This window comes from Nannobrachium achirus, assembly GCF_963921795.1.
Source record: "Nannobrachium achirus genome assembly, chromosome: 22".
Lineage (NCBI taxonomy): Eukaryota > Metazoa > Chordata > Actinopteri > Myctophiformes > Myctophidae > Nannobrachium > Nannobrachium achirus.
Window position 1 is genome coordinate 46859520 of NC_137829.1, and position 21812 is coordinate 46881331.

The 21812-nt window shown below is 43.3% G+C and overlaps 1 protein-coding gene across 1 annotated transcript in view; it reads left to right on the top strand.

Moving 5' to 3' along the window:
• The window catches only part of thsd7ba (thrombospondin, type I, domain containing 7Ba), a gene marked incomplete at both ends in the record, with an annotated part of 450762 nt that overhangs the window by 216874 nt on the left and 212076 nt on the right, over window positions 1-21812 (top strand). The window contains 3 exons of the mRNA XM_080752925.1: window positions 416-607; window positions 9337-9456; window positions 11699-11846. Coding sequence (XP_080609051.1) covers window positions 416-607; window positions 9337-9456; window positions 11699-11846 — 460 coding nt within the window. The remainder of the gene's footprint in view (window positions 1-415; window positions 608-9336; window positions 9457-11698; window positions 11847-21812) is intronic.

Genomic DNA, 21812 nt, shown 5'->3' on the forward strand with positions numbered 1-21812 from the left:
TGTAACTTCAAACTTCATTTTAACCATGATAGATTCATTAAAAACACCCATTATTTTTTTCTGGTGACTCATACTACCCTCCTAATACGTGAGCAGGCCGTGTTTTTTCGATTATTTTTTGTATTTCATTTTTTCCATTTCCCCAAATAATTATTACAAATAAATGAAAAAAAGTTATCGTAAAAACACTGCCTGCTCACCAGGAGGGTAGTATGAGTCACCAGAAAGAATAATGGGTGTTTTTAATGAATCTATCAAAATGGAGTTTGAAGTTACAATGGGTGTGTGTGTGGAGAAAAGCCCATAAGGTGTTTCCCTGTTGAAAGTGGAATATCCCTTTAACCTAAAAATAGCAAAAGGGTTAAACAGTAATTTTGTCTTTAAGGTGGATATTTCACTTGTTCTCTCCCGGCAGGCGAGGAGGTTCCCGGGGACCGGTGTGTGGAGGAGGCTCCCGCGGCGGTGGTGTCCTGTGAGGTGGCCTGTCCTGGGGACTGTGTGGTGGGCTCCTGGTCCGTATGGTCCCCCTGCTCTCACACCTGTGCCACCAAGAACGCCGAGGGCAGGCAGAGCCGCACGCGCTTCGTGCTGGCCCTCCCCGGGAAGGGTAAAAACTAAAACGTCCTTTTATTTAATTTTTATGTTGTGTTATGTATTTTTTCATTATATCCTTATAGGGTTGTGTCTGTGTGTAGCCTAAGTATCGGAATACTGATATATTATTGATTTCAGCTGTTCCAATTCCAAACATGACCCGCTTTGAACAAGGGTTCATATTTTAGATGGTAATCAGAGAAAAGAAAAGATGAGTGTTTTCGTTTTAGCGATTTTAGTGATTTTGATTTCAGTGGGTGGGGGTGTGCGTTCAAGTGGCTAAATATGTATTTTTAGACGCAATAAGCCACAACCTCTTTATTACTATTTACAGTAACACTATTAGCTCCCATAATCACATCCGCCCATGAAAGATTGCCGTGCATCTTGGGAAAGGGCTTATTGTGCCTAAAAAGCCATATTTAGCCACTTGTACGCATGCCTCCACTGAAATCAAAATTGTTAAAATCGCTAAAATAATTGAAAGCAGTAAATGAAAAAAGAAATTTAACACTTCTTTTCTCTAATTACATTCAAGTTGTCCTTTAATTACTTCAGTCTATATTATTAGTTGAATGACTAGTGTAGTAGTATTAAAATGCTGTGGAAACTGGACGACAGGGGCATTTCTGCCTAATAGACCCCATGGGTCATTTGAGATCAATATAAGTGCGGAGTGTGGAGTTGTCCTTTAAGCCCTTTTATCTTTGTCACTTAAAGGTGAAAACCACCACATTTTCAATATTGAACTTGAATGTCATTAATATACCTTAGAGGAGTTTTGTGGAAATAAAAAAGAAATTCCCCTCTTCTGTGTTGCCTAGAACTGGAGGATTGATTTTGGGGTTTGTATTGTAAAGTACAACGGTGTGATGTCATCACATTGTGATTTGCAATACAAACCCCAAAATCAATCCTCCAGTTCTAGGCAACACAGAAGAGGGGGATTTTTTCCCCCACACAACTCCTCTAAGTCTAAGGTATATTAATGACATAGTTCAATATTGAAAATGGGTGGTCTTCCCCTTTAAACCCTATAATTATTAAATAAAGAACAGATATTAACAAAAATTGCAGCAAGTACAGCACTGAAGAAAATGTACTGCAGTCAGCTCTGTCCACCTGAATCTTTCTGAAGTGTGGGCAGCCGCTCAGTATCGCTAGACCTTTACTTGGCTGCTCTTTCACGGTGTGTTTTCAGCAGACAGTTCTGAGCCTTGGCAGTATAAGCTGCTGCCAATTACCAAATGCATATCTGTAATACTGTATGAAAAATGAATCTCACCAGCTTACATCCAGGTTCCACACAGTGCTGTTTGTTGCAGGTTATCTGTCGCTTGGCAGAGACGGTCCGCGTGTGTGCGTGTGTGCGTGTGTGCGTGTGTGTGTGTGTGTGTGTGTGGGGAGAAGGGGTGTAATTTGATCTACCTCTGTTTATTCCTGCATGTGTTTATCTACTGTACTCCGTGTGTGCATGCGCGCGCGCGTGTGTGTGTGTGTGTGTGTGTGTGTGTGTGTGTGTGTGTGTGTGTGTGTGTGTGTGTGTGTGTGTGTGTGTGTGTGTGTGTGTGTGTGTGTGTGTGTGTGTGTGTGTGTGTGTGCGCGCGCGTGTATACATGCACGTGGGCTAGAGAGAGTGCATACATGTGCATGTGCGATAGTGAGAAAGTGAGTAGAAATGATTATACTTGTGCTTCCTGGGGCACCCCGCTGGCCTACTGGTCCAGGCCCCCCAAAAAATCTTTAAAAATAAAAAAAGACTAGTGCATCTCAAACTGGGGTCCAGGGACCCTCAGGGTTCCTTGAGGGGGTTTCAAATGGACCCTCACATTACGTTTTAACAACGGGCGACCAGCGGGCCTCAGCCGATAAAAAACCTCCTAATAGGTGGTCCTGACGGCATTACCGTATGTCCTCCATTGGGTAAACAAAGCAACACATGAATTTGATTGGCTATCGTCGACAATGACAATGTTGTCCCGAAGATAAAATATGTCCATGTTTTTGGAAGTTTTGATACTAACTGCGACCTGATGGTCGCAACAATAATATGTAATGAATATGTTTTTAAACCTGCACATCCTCAATTATTCATCCTCAATTATTCAATTAATAAAATGTGTTTATTTATGATCAGTAATTGCAGCCCTAATAGATACCTAATCTCCTTATTCTAACATTTTGTGTGGGTGCGACGCATTGTGAACTTGTGGATCAGCTATTTTCAAAAGATTTGTATACATTTGAAAACTTGCACATTCAATTCAATTTTCAATTCAATTTTATTAACCCTTAAGTTCTGTTCAGATTCACTACACCTTCGTTCTGTTCGGGTCATTTTGACCCGGAGGGTATTTGGTTTAAAAAAAACAACACTAATATAAATTTTAACTTAACAAATCATCATGATACATTGACTTTGACTCAATACCAAACAATTCATATGATATATATTGTAAATGTTTGCATTCTTGCTTTGCTATATCACATTAAACACTGAAAGAGCTAGGCGTTTTTAATGATTTAGCTGAAATTCATGTAAAAAAACTACTTTATTTAATACTGGGCAATATTGCTCATGCTTATAGGACAAAATGAAAATCAGACAATATTTTTATGAACAACATGCCCATTAATTGAATACTTGTGGTTCGACAGGACATCATTCTCACATAGAGCTGAACACACATGTGAACACACATGAACGTCACATATGAATATACACTTGAACGTATACACTAGGACAGAGGTTTTCAAACACTTTGGTCTCAGGGCACCCCTGTAAACAACATTTTCATCCACAGCACCCCTGAAATTCAGTGTTACTTACAACACCTTATGTTTATGTAAAATAATGTAAAATTTCCCCTAAGATATAGCACAGTCACAAGGAAAACTTCAGATAAGTGAGGGGTGAGGAGGGGAGGGGTGAGGGGTGAGGAGGGGAGGGGTGAGGAGAAGAGGGGGTGAGGAGGGGAGGGGTGAGGAGGAGAGGGGGTGAAGGGTGTGGGGGGTGAGGGCGATAGGAGGGGGGAGGGGGGGAAGGAGGTGACTGTGTGTCTGTGTTAGTATACATGCTTTCTTTTGTTTCTGTGCATCTGGGGTGGCGGGGGGGGTGTGGGAGGGAGGTGGGGGGGGGGTTGGGTTGGGGGGTCTGGAGGGGAGGGGGTAAGGGCGAGGTGAGGGGGGTTGGAGGGGTGGAAGGGGTTAGGGGTGATTGTGTATCTGTGTTTGTACATGATTCCTTGCATTTCTGTGCATCAGGGGTTAAGTGTGGGGAGGGGGGGGGGGGGGGTGCGGAAAGGGGGGGGGGTTCGGAATGGGGCTTCGGAAGGGGGGTGTTAGAAGTGGGGGTGACAAGTGGGGGTGACTGTGTGTCTCTGTTTTGGCATAATACTGTGTATTTCTCTGCATCTGTGCTTCCGGGTCAAAATGACCCGAACAGCACTTAAGGTTCAAAAAATATGAGGGGGGTGTAGCATGGGTGTAGTGCAAAAATATTTTTTTTACATGTTCATCTCAGAAGAATCTTTAAGGCCAGTGAGTTTCAGGTGGAAACAATTTAAACTTCTACCTTTTTTTTCCAAATGAAAATGTAAAACGGGTCAAAATGACCCGAACAGCACTTAAGGGTTAAAGTGTCAAATCATAACAAGTTATCTCAAGACACTTTACAAAGGCTAAAGAGCCATGAGAGAGAGAGAGAGAGAGGAGAGAGGGAGAAACAAGGGAGAGACAAGGGAAAGACAACAAGGGGCACACGCACACACATACACAGGCCCTGCATGCGTGTGTACAAGAACGAACGAACGAACGAACGCACACACACACAGGCGCTGCATGCGCATGCGCGTGTAGGGGGAGGGGAAGGGGAGGGTAAGGGGAGGTAAGGGTAGGGGGGGTGGGGGGAGGAGAGAGAGAACCCGAGCAGAACCTGTACCTGTGAGGTACCCCCTCGAGAGAACTCGAGTGGATACCTCACAGGCCTGAGGCCCCCACCCTGAGCAAGCAATTTGCGACAATGGTAACGAAAAACCCCCTCTTAACCCTTAAGTTCTGTTCAGATTCACTACACCTTCGTTCTGTTCGGGTCATTTTGACCCGGTGGATATTTGGTTTAAAAAAAACAACACTAATATAAATTTTAACTTAACAAATCATCATGATACATTGACTTTGACTCAATACCAAACAATTCATATGATATATATGGTAAATGTTTGCATTTCTGCTTTGCTATATCACATTAAACACTGAAAGAGCTAGGCGTTTTTACTGATTTAGCTGGAATCCATGTAAAAAAAACTACTTCATTTAATACTGGGCAATATTGCTCATGCTTATAGGAAGGGGGGGAGGGTTCGGAATGGGGCTTCGGAAGGGGGGTGTTAGAAGTGGGGGTGACTGTGTGTCTGTGTTTTGGCATAATACTGTGTATTTCTGTGCTTCCGGGTCAAAATGACCCGAACAGCACTTAAGGTTCAAAAAACATGAGGGGGGTGTAGCATGGGTGTAGTGCAAAAATATTTTTTTTACATGTTCATCTCAGAAGAATCTTTAAGGCCAGTGAGTTTCAGGTGGAAACATTTTCAACTTCTACCTTTTTTTTCCAAATGAAAATGTAAAACGGGTCAAAATGACCCGAACAGCACTTAAGGGTTAAGGAGGAGGAAACGTCAGACAGATCCTGACTCTGGGGTGAACAGCCGTGCTGCCTCGACCGAGTCGGGGGGACAGTAAGGAACAAAGAGAGAGCAAGAGATAGACACAGAGAGATCCAGGCAGGTCCACAGGCGTGCTTCATGGAGGCCCGGTCCGGAGTCACACTCTTGGTCTGCAGCTGAGTAGTCGAGTTTTAGTAGCAATCCCAGCAGCTGAGTTGTCGAGTTTGAGGTTTTTAGGTTGTCGAGTTTCCAGGAACTGGAACTGTGGAGTGGGAGACAGAAAAGAAACTCCGGGGATGATCCCCGGAGTTCGAATTAGTGGCAGGCCTTATAATGGCAGGCACAGTGCTAGTTACAATTGCACCAATGTGACACAAACCCACACAACCAAAAGGGAAAAGAGGGAGGAGGGTTCCCCCTCCCCTCTGACCCATTATTCAGCCCAACCCAGTAACTTAGTAGGTTGGGATTAGGAGTGATTGTACGCTGTCTCACAGAGCCACGGCCTTTTGTCAGCCCGGCCATGGTGTCAACATGCACCCGGACATGAGTGAACGAACGAAGCAGCGAACGAACGAAGCAACGAACGAGTGCACGAACGAACGAACGAACGAACCTAATTATAGGCTTTATCATAGAGAAACGTTTTAATCTAGTCTTAAAAACACAAAGTGTGTCTGCCACACGGACAGAGACTGGGAGGAGGTTCCACAACTGAGGTGCCTGATACTTAAAAGCTCTGGCTCCTGTTCTGGCCTTAGGTATTTTTTTGGGAACGACAAGCATGTTTGCATATTGTGGACGCACCGGTCTAGTAGTACTGCGAGGCTCAATGAGCTCTTCGAGGTACTGCGGTGCCAGACCGTGATATGCTTTGTATGTGAGGAGGAGAATTTTAAATTCAATTCTGTATTTAACCGGGAGCCAGTGTAGAGATGCCAGGGAAGGAGTGATATGATCACTTCTTCTGGCTCCTGTCAATACACGAGCGGCAGCATTCTGGACTAGCTGTAGGCTGTTCAGAGACTTACTTGGGCAGCCTGATAATACTGAGTTGCAGTAGTCCAGCCTGGAGGTAACAAATGCATGGACTAGTTTTTCTGCATCGCTTTGAGACAGGATGCGCCTCACTTTAGCAATGTTACGCAGATGGAAGAAGGCAATCTTTGAGGTTTGCTTGATGTGAGAATGAAAAGACATATCTTGATCAAACATAACCCCCAGATTCTTCACAGCAGCCTTAGAGGCCACGGTAATGCCATCCAGAGCAAAGTTCCTATCTGCTAGTTTGTCCCTTAGGTGCTTAGGGCCCAAGACGATAACTTCTGTTTTGTCAGAGTTGAGGAGTAGGTAGTTACTGGTCATCCAACTCTTTATGTCTTTGAGACATGTTTGCAGATTAGCCAGTTGATCCGTTTCATCTGGCTTCATTGACAGATATAATTGAGTGTCATCTGCATAGCAATGGAAGTGTATAGAATGTTTTCTAATGATTTCACCCAGAGGAAGCATATATAGGGTGAATAGTATTGGTCCAAGCACAGAGCCTTGTGGGACTCCGTATCTGACCTTTTCACGTAGTGAGGATGTATCATTAACGTTTACAAACTGAGATCTGTCCGACAGATAGGACTCGAACCATCCCAGTGCGGTACCCCGAATACCAACCAGGTGCTCTAGTCGTTGTAACAGAATATGGTGGTCGATAGTGTCAAAAGCGGCACTAAGATCCAGCAAAACTAACACGGAAAGGAGTCTGTTATCCAGCGCGATCAGGATATCATTTGTTACTTTCACAAGTGCTGTCTCAGTGCTATGGTGTGCTCTGAAACCTGACTGGAAGGTCTCAAATAAATTGTTGTTGTGTAAAAAGTCACACAACTGCTTGGCAACTGCCTTCTCAAGGACCTTAGAGAGGTCCTTAGAGACATTCAACGTAATGAGTACAATTTACAACTAGAAAGATGCAATTCTGGGAAAGTGCAAGTTTGGTTGCCATGACACTTGTTCTGAGTGTACCTTCACGTCTCATACAAGCCACGATCACAGTGATGTGTCAGGGGAATCACAGTGTCAGGCGTTACGTATACACGTACAGTATACATGTGGTCAAGCTGTGAAGATTCTCATAGTAAACTTGCTCCCTACGGTCGCAATTAATACTAATAACTCATTCCCTGCTAGGCCCAATAGTCCCGAGAATATGCTAATGTCTCTCCCCGCCAGGCCTGATAGTCCCGAGAATTTCCCTTTTTTGAAAAAAAAAAAAAAAATGTTGGACCCCAAAAAATGTAGTAGGCATGATAGCAATCGCAAAATTGCATGTTTAACCCCCATAGCAACCCCATATTTCAAACATGGCAGCCATCTTTGTTTACATTTTAGGAAAACATAATGGCTGCTAGTTCATGAATGCCTGAACGGATTTCCATTCGGATTTTTTTGTTTGAAAGCTGTGAGCAATGTGCACACACGTGGTGCATGATCTAGGCATGGACATGACATTATCAGTGCACTATGAATTACATGGAAGTCTATGGAGACAGAGGCATATGAGAGTACGAAGGTATTTGCAAATTGCGGGGTATGAGTTAATAGTGCAGAGCCAAACAAAAGTGTCCATTGGTCAGATTCAATTGGCAGTTGTGCTGAATGCTCAGCCCAAAACATGATTTATGAGACTGTGGTGGCTTGTGTGGGACAACCAAGGCATGGACGTGTTTGTAATGACAACTTTCCGCCTAATAGACCCCATGGACAGTCATTTGAGATCAATATAAGTAGGAAAAGGGGCCTAGATAGATTTTATTGTGGTGTTGTCCTTTAATTCTCAAGCACTGTATTATTATAGCATTCATAAAGAAAGAAAAAAATCAAACCTCGGTTCGAAGTGAAGCGTGGATTTTTATTCTATGTGTTCTAGAGCTATGAAATATGTGTTCTAGATCTATACATTTGGTGTTCTAGATCTATACTTTCTATGTGTTTTAGTTCTATATTTTTATGAATTCTTAATGAATGAATGATTTTGTCTGGAGGGCTAAATTGTCATGTGAAGCTTGGCCAATCCTCAATACTGCATGCACGGGACATGACACGGACACAGGACTCCTTGGAAGCCTATGGGACAGACTGTACGGGACAGACAAAGCCACTCCTTGGAAGCGGCTTTCACTGCTTCAAAAAGAAAGAATGAAAGACAAACAAACAACTACCAGGCTGAGTCAACAGGCTTAAAGTCTGTGGTTATCAAAGTCACTGTGTGTGCAGGGACACACCCGACCCGTCCAGAATGACGACATACCTTGCTGTTTGTTTAATAGAGCCGTTACAGTCTGTCATTGTTTGAGTTTGTTTATTATTAGCACACAAAAAGAGCTAAGCTGTTGTGAAGGAGAAGTTTAGAAGTTTAGAAACCCCAAAGTTCAGAGTGAGAAAGAAAGTCTGTTGAATCGTTCACGGTTAAACCGACGTGTAGCGGGCGCACAGTTTTGGCAGAAACAGATATACAAGCTCACAGAGCGGCACCGAGTGCCGCGCTGCGAGCTTGTAGATCTGCTATTTTTGAAAAAGTTGTGAAAATGTGTGCAAATCTTTGAATATATGTATTTTCAAAGTGAACGTTTGTAACTAAAATTTTGCTTCTGGGTGGTCCCTGGAACTAAATAAAAACTAAAAAAAAACTAAACATTTTGGGGGTCCTTCACATGAAAAGGTTTGAGAACCACTGACATAGTAGTCTCTCAAGAACAGACTAACTGAGCTCCAGTTAAGTGAAAAGGACCTTTTCTTTGACGATGGCTGGCCAGATTGCTGACATAGAAACATAGGTTTTTCAAAAAAACCTTAGAAGGATTCAAAAGACACTTATAGAATCGGGTCAAAATTCAAATTTTCACGATTTTTCAAAAATAGCAGATCTACAAGCTCACAGCGCGGCACTCGTATATCTGCTATTTTTCAATAGTTAAAGCATAAAATAATGATACACAATAATGTGTACCCGTTCTAAAACATATGAACAATAACGATTTCTTTCCTTTTTTTATTAATTTTTTGTATTTCGTTGTGGTTCCAGGGGGTAAGGAGTGTCCTGCAGTCACAGCGCTAGAGGAGTGGAGGCCGTGCAACGACCACTCCTGCATGGTGTTCTACTGGAAGACCTCCGCCTGGGGCCCTTGCATCCAGGACCAGGCACGTGCACACATGAGCCCCTTTTCCACTACAGGGCCAAACCAGAACTAGAACAGGGGCGTCAATTGGGTATGGCAGGGGTATGCAGCTGCCATACCCTGGGTCCAGGGGGGAGAATACAAGTTACTTAACTCATTGAGTGCCAATCCCGAACTAGTTCGGCTTTATTAGCGTATCGCAGAGTGCCGATCCCGAACAAGTTCGGCTTTAAAAAAAAAAAAAAAATTGATTTTTTTTTTTTTTGAATTTTATCTTTTTTTTTTTTGTACCCCATCAAATCTGGTGAACATGATTTCAATCGCGATTTTGCATGTTCCACCCCCATACAACCCCATCTAACATACAGGGCAGCCATAAAGCCATAATGGCGATTATCTCAAGAATGCCTGAACGGATTTCCAATCGGATTTTTTTGTTGGAAAGCTGTGAACAAACTGCACAAATCCACTCCAATGCAATCCAGGATTGCATTGGATTTTTTAGAGCTCATTCTTCTCTGTTTTTTTCCCATGCATGAGGTGTGCAAGGTTTAATCATGGCTAAGTTGACGAAAATAAGGCTTCTAAAATGCTTGGTAGCCAATAGCTAACTTCAAGCTAACTTCATCCTCTTCCTGTACATGCACAAAGGAAAGTGTTCAGGCAAGTCATGGCTGCAGGGCTTCTGCATATACCAGCATATCTCTATGGGATTTTCTATGGCCACTGGGCGCCCTCTAGTGGTGAAAGGGGTGGCACTCAAAGAGTTAAAATATAAATCCATGAATGTCTCATTTCTATCTGTGCTGGTTATGTTGTTAAATCACATTAAAATAACAAACAAATGCAAAATTTAACAAGGTATTATAATTATATTCTCCACACTTTTATTCTCCCCATCTTGACAGAATGGTATATTCCCAGGTTCCGCAGGTCAGCTGCACAGGTGCAATTCATTATTGTTAATTGTGGCACGTTTACTATATTATGTCAAGTTAAGCTGCACTTGAACAACTGTTCCAGGCTGCCATATCCAGCCCAAGAAACCATAGACATTTTGGGGGGAAAAAATAAATTAAAATAAATATTTCATGCCTGTTGCTAAGGTATGGCAACATGACTGGTGTCTTGCGCGTGCAAGACACCAGTCATGTTGCCATACCTTACCTTTTTCTGAACTGACGCCACTGAACTAGTACCAGAACTTTCCGGAAACCAAAAACTTTCAAGAACTCGTGAAGTTCCGGGACCAAATTCTGCTTACGTTTCCATATAACCAGACCTAACCAGGAATTTCCAAAAGAAAAATAGGTTCAGGTTCTTGAAAGTTCTGATTCCACCTCATAGTGGGAGAGGGGGCTATAGACATCAAGGGGGGCTTGAGTCCCTGCCCTTTTATCTGTCTGTAAAAAAGTGCCCTCACCAGACCATGAATGCAATTTTCACTATGGTGAAAGAAATGCAAATGCCCTCTTTCCATGCCATACCTGATTAACTTGAAGGCAGCATTCAACATTCAAGAGAAATGTCCTTGTCCAAACTCTCCTGAACTTGAAGTGTTTTTGTTGACTAAGACTAAAAGACTAAACGATTTTTGTATATATAGTCCTAAGACTAAATGGTGTGTTATTCAAAAGACTAAGACTAAATCAGAATTTGCAGAAAAAATGAACAGCATCAATTATGTTGAAAGAATTGCCCTCTCTGTGTAGAAATCCATGCCGTTATGCCACATCTCCAGTATTGATTATGCTTAGTTCAGTGTGGCATCAAGCACCGAAAATAGCTGACCTCCAAGCTCACAACGCGCTGGAGGTCTGCTATTTTTGATGTTTTACCAAAAAGGCCCTTTTAGAGATGTCAGCCCCGCGTTATTTGGAATCGCACATGAGTTCTGGGCAAACCCCGCCCATGGAAGCTTTTGATTGGCTGAACTGGAGCTAGGGAGCACTCTTTTTTGTTCGCTTGAGGAGGTGAGGTGCGGAGGTGGAGGTGCGACCACCTAAACCTAACCCTAACTCTAACCCTAACCTTAACCTCAGTGAAACTATGCCTAGGCTAACCCTAACCCTAACCTCAGGAAAAGTATGCCTAACTCTAACCCTAACCCTAAACCTAACCTCACTGAAACTAACGCTGGTGAGTAACTAACCTGCCGACGGGGCATGAAAACAAACGGCTCCGCCCAGAACTCATGTGCGATTCCAAATCAGGCGTCAGCCCCTGCCTCTCTAACATTCTCTGCACGTCCCTGCATCCAGGACCAAGCCTCCTCCTCCTCCTCCGTGCCTCTGAACGGAACCCTGAGCTCGGGGAACAGCTCCACGGACGACTCTGCCTCCTGTGCTGCCGTGGGAGTTCAGGTCCGCAAGGCCACCTGCATGAAGATGAACACCGGAGCCGTCATCAGCAAAAGGTAACAGTGACGTCCGTCCACTGATCCTGAGTTCCAATGGATCTAAAGTTATTATTTAGTCACAAGCTGTTGGGATATTTCACTTCCAAAAAAAAAGGAAAAAAACTCTTGGTCATTTTATTGTCTACTCAGGCTTTTGGGACACCTGGGACAGTTTTTAAGTTGCTTGGTTCAGTATTTAGATATTATTCATTTTATCAGACATGCCCCCTTCCTATACAGACCTATTGTAACTTTGAACTACATTTTAACCATAATAGATTAAAGACCATTAAGACTCCCTAAGCGGGAGATAAGCGACCGTCAGGTCGCATACACAAACTTTAGAAGGCAATGGTAGCCAATCAGGAGGGAATATGGGAAATGGGACAGATCCATGTTGATGACATGACTTTAGAGATATTGTGTACCGCTCTGCGTGATTTTAGGGCAAAATGTGTAGGAGCAGTGTCCAAAAATATGTTTTGCAAGAATCGGCCTCATGGTGGCGCTAGAAGAGGGCCATGTGAGAAATGATGGAGGGTGGGGGTTGTGGTTTGGCAGCCAAGGAGTGTGTGTGCAAAGTTTGGCATGGATCGGGGCAACGGTGGCAGAGATATGAGTAGGGGAAAAGTGTGACGTGACAGACAGACAGACTGACTGACTGACTGACTGACTGACTGACTGACAGCCGGTGGACGTCAAATGAAAAAAAAAGAAAAAATAGCTGAAGCTCACAACATATCGCAACGTCATAATGGCACATTTGTGATGTGCTAAATGTGTGTGGTCTAAATTTGCAGTCTTGTGCGACGCAGAATATGGCATTGATTTACAAACTGATGCGGAGATACAAGGTTTCTGCCCCAGCAGCAACAACATACAACAATATCACAGGGATATTAATCCTTTGCTGTCTGGCCTTTTGTTTTATAATGCAGTTTTGGGTCACGGGTGAGAAGACCGACTTGGAAGGATAACCTATACTACATAGCGTCACTGTCAGGCAGAGACCTTGTATCTCCAAGTTTCAAATGTGTATGTTTTTTCGGTAAAGTAAAGCCCTGCTTCATCATACAAGACTGTCCCACAAAACTAGTGAAAATAGCAGATCTACGATGCGAGGCGTTGTGTGCTTGTAGATCAGCTATTTTTCACTATCTTAAATCAGCGGTTTTGGACATACAGGGTCTCCACCCGACAACAACGATAGACTATATTAAAAGTATATTTCACCCGTAGTACTCAGGTGTGGCCGTCGTGCATCCGAACCGAAGGAATCATTTCCACAGGAGAGGAATTCGATATAACACACTGTACACTCACCGTGTACAGTAACGTATGCGCTATTGCATTACACAGAGAAATGCATCAATCACAGCTTAGCCGCTTGAACTTTGTTTTAGCTGCGAGACAGACTTATGCATCCTGGGGGGAGAAAAAAGCAAGAGGATGCTTTGTAAATACGAGCTGAGCCAGGAAACTGAGGGGGAAGCGATCGCATTTCCCTTACAGTAGATCATTTGAGAAGAAGTGTCTCGGTGTGTTTCCCCGCAGCATCGTATTTGTAGAGATGCAATTTATGGCTCTTTGAAGTGAGCCAGAGCCATGGATCTGGCTCGCTTAAAAGAGCCGTTCAAAAGACTGGCTCGTTTGGCTCATCGTATATTTACATATTTTTAAGAAGCATTCGTTGAAACATGAATCCACAAGGTGGTACCACATTCCTCTACTGAGAGCTGAGATCACAATTTTGTATTTACCCATTTTATAAATGGGTAAAGTGGGTAAATGAAGCTACCTTGACTTATGTTATTCATGCGACACCTAAAAAAAAAAGCAAGCAAGCAACAATGAACCCACTCCTCCCCTTGTTCTCTCTCACTCACTCACTCACTCACTCACTCACTCACTCACTCACTGTACTCAGTCAGTGCTCAGTGGAGTAGCAAGGAGGAGCTTCCCTCCCTCCCAAATGAACGGAACGGATTTGATTCGTTCGCGAACGTTGCATCTCTACTTATTTGTACATACTGTATACAGTATATACTGTAACAGCAGCTTGTGCTTTTACTCACTTGACAGATGACCCCAGGGGCCTGATCTAGCGTATAATTATATCCCGGGGAGAGCTGCGTACATCACTGCCTTCCCCACTATAGGCTCTCTCTCTTTAAGGTTCAGGAACTGTTTCCCCACCATGAATCCCAGATCCATTCCGCGCCGCGCACCTTCCATTATCTACTCGTCTTTCAGCAATACAATATCAAACAACCGCTAAACTGCTAAAGGCTTCTGTGTGTGTTGTGTTTTGTGTGCTGCTGCATGGTGGCTATAATGATGTTATAGCCCCGCCGCCACCACCAGGAAGACTGCATTTATAAATAATTCAGACAGTTTGTCCTGCGTTAGCTCAATATATATTATTGACAGGGCCATAAAGACGTTTACGGTGGAGTTTGTTTTATGTGCTTGTTCTTTGATGTCTGTCCCCCCCACCACCACCACCACCACCACCACCACTTTTAATGAAACCTGTCATTTGAGTGACACCAGAAGATATCGGTACGATCGGTACAGTCGGTTACAATATATTGGTACAACATGCCTCTGGTAGTGGCTCTGCTCTTATTGGTTGGGGTAACAACCAATAACTAGGGGGTTATTGTTTTATGGTACTATTTAAACCCCATACGTTGTTGAGAGGAGTATACCTCTGGGATGTTTTCACTCTAGGTCAGGGTTCCCCAATAGGCGGCCCGCGGGCCATTTGTTGCCTGCGGGGGGCTACTGTCTGGCCCCCACCAACCCCAGTAATAATGGTGGTATAAGAGCAGCAACAACACTAGTATATCGTCGTTGTCGTGTGGAAATCTCGTATCTCCAAATGTGTACGTTCTTTCGCAAATCATACAAGGCCGTCGCACAAAAGTAGTGAAAACAGCAGATCTACAAGCACAAAACGCCTCGCACCGCGAGGCGTTGTGTGCTTTTAGATCGGCTCTTTTCACTAGTTTTTAAAATGATAATTTCAAAACGAACGGTTTTGGACATACAAGATTTTAACCCGACAACGACGAAAACTGTCGTTGGAGTAGCGAGAACGCCGCCGTCGCCCCCTGCAATGTTGTGGCCCTCGGCTTGGTACCCTAGACATAATTCGGCCCTTGGGGAAAACTAATTGGGGAACCCTGCTCTAGGTTATATAGAGCAGGCCCAAGGACCCCTTGAGAGAGCTGAGAGAGAGGGAGAGAGATGAAGCAGTGAAAATAACAATAAAGAAACTGCTGGCTTATTGTGTATAACAATACATATTTAGCCACTTGTAGGCATGCCCCAATGTGTACGCATGCCCCACATTTTAGCACGGTCAATGCCATAAAACACTAGAACGAAGCAAATGAAAACATTTTAACACTCACTTTTTATTTTCTCTAATTACAATCTAAAATATGAACCCTTGTTGTAAAAAAACAAAGTTGTCCTTTAAGCCAGATAGACGAGTGTGTTTTGGGTGCGAGCATTCTGAAGTGTTGGAATGGACATCTGCATATTTTCAGATGGAGGTCAGCACTGAAATACAGTGTTGTACTGTAATCAGAGCCGGATTAATGCGTGTGCTTTACGTGCTGAAACACAGGGCACCATGCTTGTGGGGGCACCAAACTGTTAGCCTAGGGTCCCTTCACTTTTGGGGTTTGATCCGGTCGGGAGCGGAAACCACTTTACGTCATGATGTAGTCCCAGACAGACACTTTGGCCGGAACTATCAAAACGGATTCAGTGGCAAGACTACACTAGGCTACTGGAGCATTGTAATAGGGATTGGGGAAACAAACGGTGGGAAACAAAACAAAGTGACACCGCTTATTCTGCTTGTGGTTTCCGCCTAGACCGGATCAACGGCCCGTTGTAAACGAACACCAGAAAGCCTGGTGAGGCGAGAAAGTGAAAGAAGACAGAACTATCGCCGCAAACGCACCGAAATCTATAGCAAAGGCTGTTGAAGGAGCGCTAAAATGGTGAAGCATGTATAAAGCGTCCATTTTCCACGTTGCATTCCCCCCCCCCCCCCCACCACCGAAACGGGTCGTTCACTCGTAGCACCGGGCGCCATGAAGGGTTAATCCGCCTCCGACTATAATACACTGTCATACTATTATATACTGTTATACACTGCTATAGACACACCTCCAAGGTTAGATTGTGCCCATACGTGTGGAACGAACGCTGCAGATATGACACGGTGCACCTGATCTAGTGTGATTAACACTGGGGAGGCCGTGCACACACTGAGATAGCATGTCTCTGAGACTTGGGGCAATCCAATCCCCCCCCGCCATCTTCACGTCTTGTTGTTTTAGTGAGCTGTATTTCAGGCTTCGGGGCAGAATCTTGAATCTCGCATTTCTGCCGCGAGCCTGGAGTCACCTCCATGTAGCTCACCTGCTCTTCTTATCTGGGGGGGGATTAAAAGATATCTTTTAATGCGCCACCACTCAAAAGAGGCTATTCCCTTCCCAGTCACTCACAGCCATGCACCCTTTGACTGCAGTACAAGTAGCTACAGCCTTTTCAAGCTTAGATTATCTACCATCTACAGACCCCCATTTGAAAATGTTTTGTTATTCAAGAATTTCCAACACTTTCAAAGTGTTTAATTTTTTTTTAAAATAGCAGATATGGGGGACATGGTGGTGCAGTGGTGGTTAGCGCTGTCGCCTCACAGCTAGAAGGTCCTCTGTTTTCCAATGTATATCCTGGCGTTCCCCATGCGCACCAACCCCATTGAGATAAACAGACAGCGATCGGATAAAAATGCTTTTTATTAAAATTACGGGATACGGGTAATTATAGAATGCCGTACCGTATTTAGACAGGTGTGAGACTTTATTAAGCACTTTGTTTGTGAAATCTGAATGTTGGTGTAGTTGTAGGGGGCTAAAGAAGCCCATGTAAACACAGGAACATGACGGTCGGGGCTTGGTCTCTACGACCATGCGTGAGCTACGATGGGCTAAAATCGCTTTGGGAAACCCAGCCAATAATGTATGTTTCCTCCAAAACCACTGAGGCTTCAATAGAGGCTTGTAATGGGGCCGTTTCAGTGGAATCTCTTTTTTTCTGTGAAGTAATTTATCATCACTAATGTATGTTTAGGGCAGTTTCAATTGAGGCATGGGAGAGAAACTTAACGTCGTTATCAGTGGAATTTCCCCCCATCATTCCAATAATTTAACATCGCTAATGTATTTGTATTTTTTGAGAGGCAACATAATCCACCACTTAACTCAAAGCAGAAAGTGATCATAACTTCCGTTGCCGTTTCGTTAACACATTTAAGCAGTGATTATTAATTCACATTAGTCTGCATTTTGAATGATCGTCGACCTTGTCTGCTTTTAAACCAGTCTTGAACCCTATATTTACGTCGCTGACTGACAGGGGATCCATACAAGGCCCCGCTCCTGTTTTCACTTGTAGGCTACACTAAATATATCTTCCCGCGAAAATAGCCGATCTACAATCTCGCGGATCGCCCATTTTCCGCGGGAACGCTCGCCCCCAGAACAGGGACGCGTTACGGAGTTCGTGTGTTTAACAGTAAACGTAACCCTCTGATCCGTAAGGCTTTCTGTATCCTCCCCGTTTATTCACTCTGGGGCTTATAAGCACTTAATATTCCCCCCAGCTGGTGTAGTCGTGTTCGCATCCCCACCGGCACGCATCACTGGAGAGACAGATAGCGGAGGAGTAAGCCCCGGGAAAAAAAGGGCATGGATTTTATATATCTCGCCTGCTCTCGCTCCACTGTACTTTGATGTAACCCCTCCTGGAGCCTTGGTGTTCGGTATAGCTGGCAGCTCGTGGGCTCCACGCTGGGTCTCCAGTGATCGCGCCGCGATTTGGTTGTTGGGTGAAGTGATTCGGGCGCGCGGGGAGAAAAAGAGCTGTGATGTTCTGTGATGTCGGAGCTCTGTGACGCCAGCCTACGCTGATGAGGGCATCAAAGCCGCGTGTCTGTGTTTGATTTTGCATGGCTTGTCTCGAAGCCCCCGCCCCGACCCCGAGGACGAGGCACTATATCGTTGTTGTGGGGTGGAAACCTTGTACGTTCAAAACCGTCCGTTTTGTGTTTATCATTTTGAAAACGATTTCAAATAGTGAAAATAGCCGGTCTACAAGCACACAACGCCTCGCACTGCGAGGCGTTGTGTGCTTGTGGATCGGCTGTTTTCACTAGTCTTGCGCGACAGTCTTGTATGATGCAGCAGGGCTTTACTTTACGGAAAAACGCACACACTTGAAACTTGGAGATACAAGGTTTCTGCTCAGCAGTGTCTACCTAAAACACAAGACCCCGGGAGGCCAAAAGGTCCCGACGGCTATACAACACCCATCCAGAACAAGGCCTTTTGAATCGAGCAGACACTGCCATTCTTAGTACCGTGCATTCTGACTAAGGGGGTTAAAAACATTAAAGGTCATATGACATCAAAATTTCATTTTTTTTAAATGTTTATATATTTTTTTCACGTTTCCTGACCTCAATTACACTATAAAAAAAAAGAAAAGAAAAAAAAAAAAGAAAGCAGAGGCAATGATTGACATGAAAGAGGCCTCAACACCGCCCCTGGTGGTGACTAGCCAATTTATAATTGCAGCTAAAAAGGCCACAGAACAAACCTGCCATGGCTCCATGGAGTGGAGTTTCCTGTTATAACATTTTAAGACAGGTTTTAAGGACCAGGACAAAGACCTTTATGATTGGTAAAAACAGAATGTCATAATACCTTTAAGAAAGGGAAAATTCATTATTGGGGTGGACTGGTGGTGTATATGCACTGAAGCATTAACACATTATAAACAACTTCAAAGTAAACTATGCAAAATCAGCATTAACCACTAAAAACAAAAATATTTCAACTTTTTACTTATTCCTAAATTTAGTATACACCAAACAATACATCACATCTCTTCGATTACAATAGCTAAAATAGCGTGACATTTTTGCAGCACGTTTATGACATGCCCAGCATAGGAATGATAGGGTTCATGTGGTTTAACCCTCTAAGGCCCACTGTTGTAATATTACAACGTTTGTATTTTATCCAAAAAAAGGTTTAAATCATTTTATTTTAGCTCCCCCTACCACCTAAACATCACTATTGGATTCTATTGTTTAGTATTACAATGCCATTGGCCACAATATTTGCATATAAATACCCCCCACAGGGGCTGACATTCACACCCGCCACACCCGCTGACATTCCAGAGTTTTGACGAACAACATCTCACTTTTTCATGGAAGCTATTCCTCACAAAAACATAAGTAAAATGCCTGTACTATTTTTTTTGGTGATCATTAGAATGTCTAGAACATGTACATATGTTATTATTGTGAAAAATATCCCCCATATGTAAATTAGAGCATGATTTATGATTTATGGCTATAAAACCTAACAAAAACATTTTTTTTTAAAAACATTACATTTTCCTCTTATTAGGACTCCTACAACACCATCTGATTTTTTTCAATTTTTTATTTCAAGTATTTCTATATTTGGGCCTTAGAGGGTTGTGAAGTACAAGTTCCATAAAACCCAAATCACCAAAATGAGCGTAAAATCTAGGGGCGGCACGATTCACTGTTTTACTCCAGATTTGATACGATCTCAATAGCTATTCGATTTACATTAAGATTCTCAATTATATTGTGATTCACCGATTGTTTTAAGTTTCAACCCATCGGTTAGATTAAGAATCGTGTATCGCGGTGAACATTTGCCGGAGATTACCGATTTAGGAAGCTGGCACAGAGGAACCTCGTCTTGGAGCTATAGCGGAGGAAGAAGTTCCGAAAGGAGCTATTAAATTGCGAATTCCATGTCAAACCATCTAGCAGATTTCTAGATACGTACCATGTTTCCTGTTGAGATTGGCAGATTTCACCCAGGTTTTTTCCTCTCACTCACATCACTTTGTCTGCTGACCTCACTCAGCAACGAAATAAACAGAAAATAAACAAAAAATAAAATTAAACAATTCACAGGAGGCAAGCAGTGATCACCCCATGATGTGCACTGCAATGTAGTTTCAAATAAACCGCTTTTTAGAGAGTAAAAAAGAAAAAAAGACCTGTGTGACGTGTGTGATCTTGGCAGGTTGCCCCAGGAAATGTGCCAATCTCAACAGGAAACAACGGTATGTGATGTTGGACCAGGGTTGTGGACAAGATGCGGCCATGCTTAAGAGCCCGGCTTATAGTGGGGCTAACAACAAACAGTGAGACATCATTGATGGACTGAACAAACACGCCATCTTTGATGATTCGACACTCGACGATAAATGAGCGAGTGGTTAAAAGTCAAGAGCCACTTTGAAAGGCAACGGTGTGTCGTCCTTGGGAACCCCGGTGAAACATTCATTGGCATACAGTTTGCATACCTTCACTTTTCTCAGCTTTAATTAGTAGCCACGCGGTGGACTTTGATTGATTTGCCCGCAAGAGCGCTCCATCTCCTGGCTGGCAGCGAGAGGCTCTATACTCTGGGCTGTCTGTGTATGGGGAGATAAATGCACTCATCAGCCACTTCCTCACTACACAAGCCAAGCACCTAGCCCTGTCCCCCCATCCCCCTGTCCCCCTGTCCCCTGTCCCCTGCCTTACTGCTGATATATATATATCTTTTTTTTCAACACTTCAGTAGTGAAAGAAGTGCTCAGATTTGTTACTTGAGTGAAAGTAGCAATGATGTAGAAGTATTTGCTATAAGTGAAAAAGGTGTGTAATCAAAAAATGTTAACTGAGGTGCCGGCTACATGGAGCTGTATATTTCTGAAGCTAGACATTTCTTTGTGCGATTGGGGCTTGCAGCCACACAAAGCTGGATATTTCGGCCGCGAAACTGGATATTTTTGAAACCGGATAAATAAAAGTGAAGACATTGAAAAATATCCGATTCACTGGATCCGTGTAGGCATGGAACCCAGATATCTCTGAAGACTTCACTGTGTGTGTGCTTGTCCTCCTAGTGGAGGTCTGGGGACTCAGATTATTTTAGACCTATAGATATCTTTGTCGTGTGGACCTAGATATTTTTTTATGTGGATATCTGAAAAACCAGGATTTATGAAATATCCAGCTCCGTCTGGCCTAGGCCTGAGTGAGAGTGCAAAAGTAATTATTACAGAAAAAAAGGAAATAATATGTATCCACAAGTTTATTATGTCCCATGAGCCTTTGCGTGAAAGGTGGGCATCACTTCCTGTCCTCTTAGCTGTTTCATATGATTGGTCGTTGTGCTGCTGTGGCACCTGAATCTCTGCATGGTGATTACTTGGTGCTTTGTTAAGTGATTTGAATCAGCTGTGTAGAGGAAGTGAAGCACACATTTTTCCCCAGTAAGCTTGTTGGATAAAAATGTACAATTGTGTACATACAGTACTAAACTGAACAAAATGTGTCAAATGTTTATTTGTCACATAGCAAATCATGCATGTTTGCATTGTACTCTATGTTTTGTAATAACATTCTAAATCAATGTACAGTAACTAGATTTGCAATCTAAAGTTTCCAGATAACTGCTGTGGAAGTAAAAAGTACAATATTTGCCTCTGAGATGTAGTGAATAAGTATAACATCGTTGTCAGGTGGAAACCTTGTATGTCCAAAAGCGTTCCTTTTGTATTTATCATTTAAAAGATGAACTAAACTAGTGAAAACAGCCGATCTACAAGCACGCAACGCCTCGCGGAGCGAGGCGTTGTGTGCTTGTAGATCTGCTGTTTTCACTAGTTTTGTGCGACTGCCTTGTATGATGAAGCAGGGCTTTACTTAGCGAAAAAAAAAACACATTTTTAACTGAACATTTTTAACTTGGAGATACGAGGTTTTCTGCCCGACAGTGAAGTAAAGTACGACTACCTCAGAATTGTACTTATGTTAAGTACAGTACTTGAACAAAGGTGCTTGGTGATACTTCC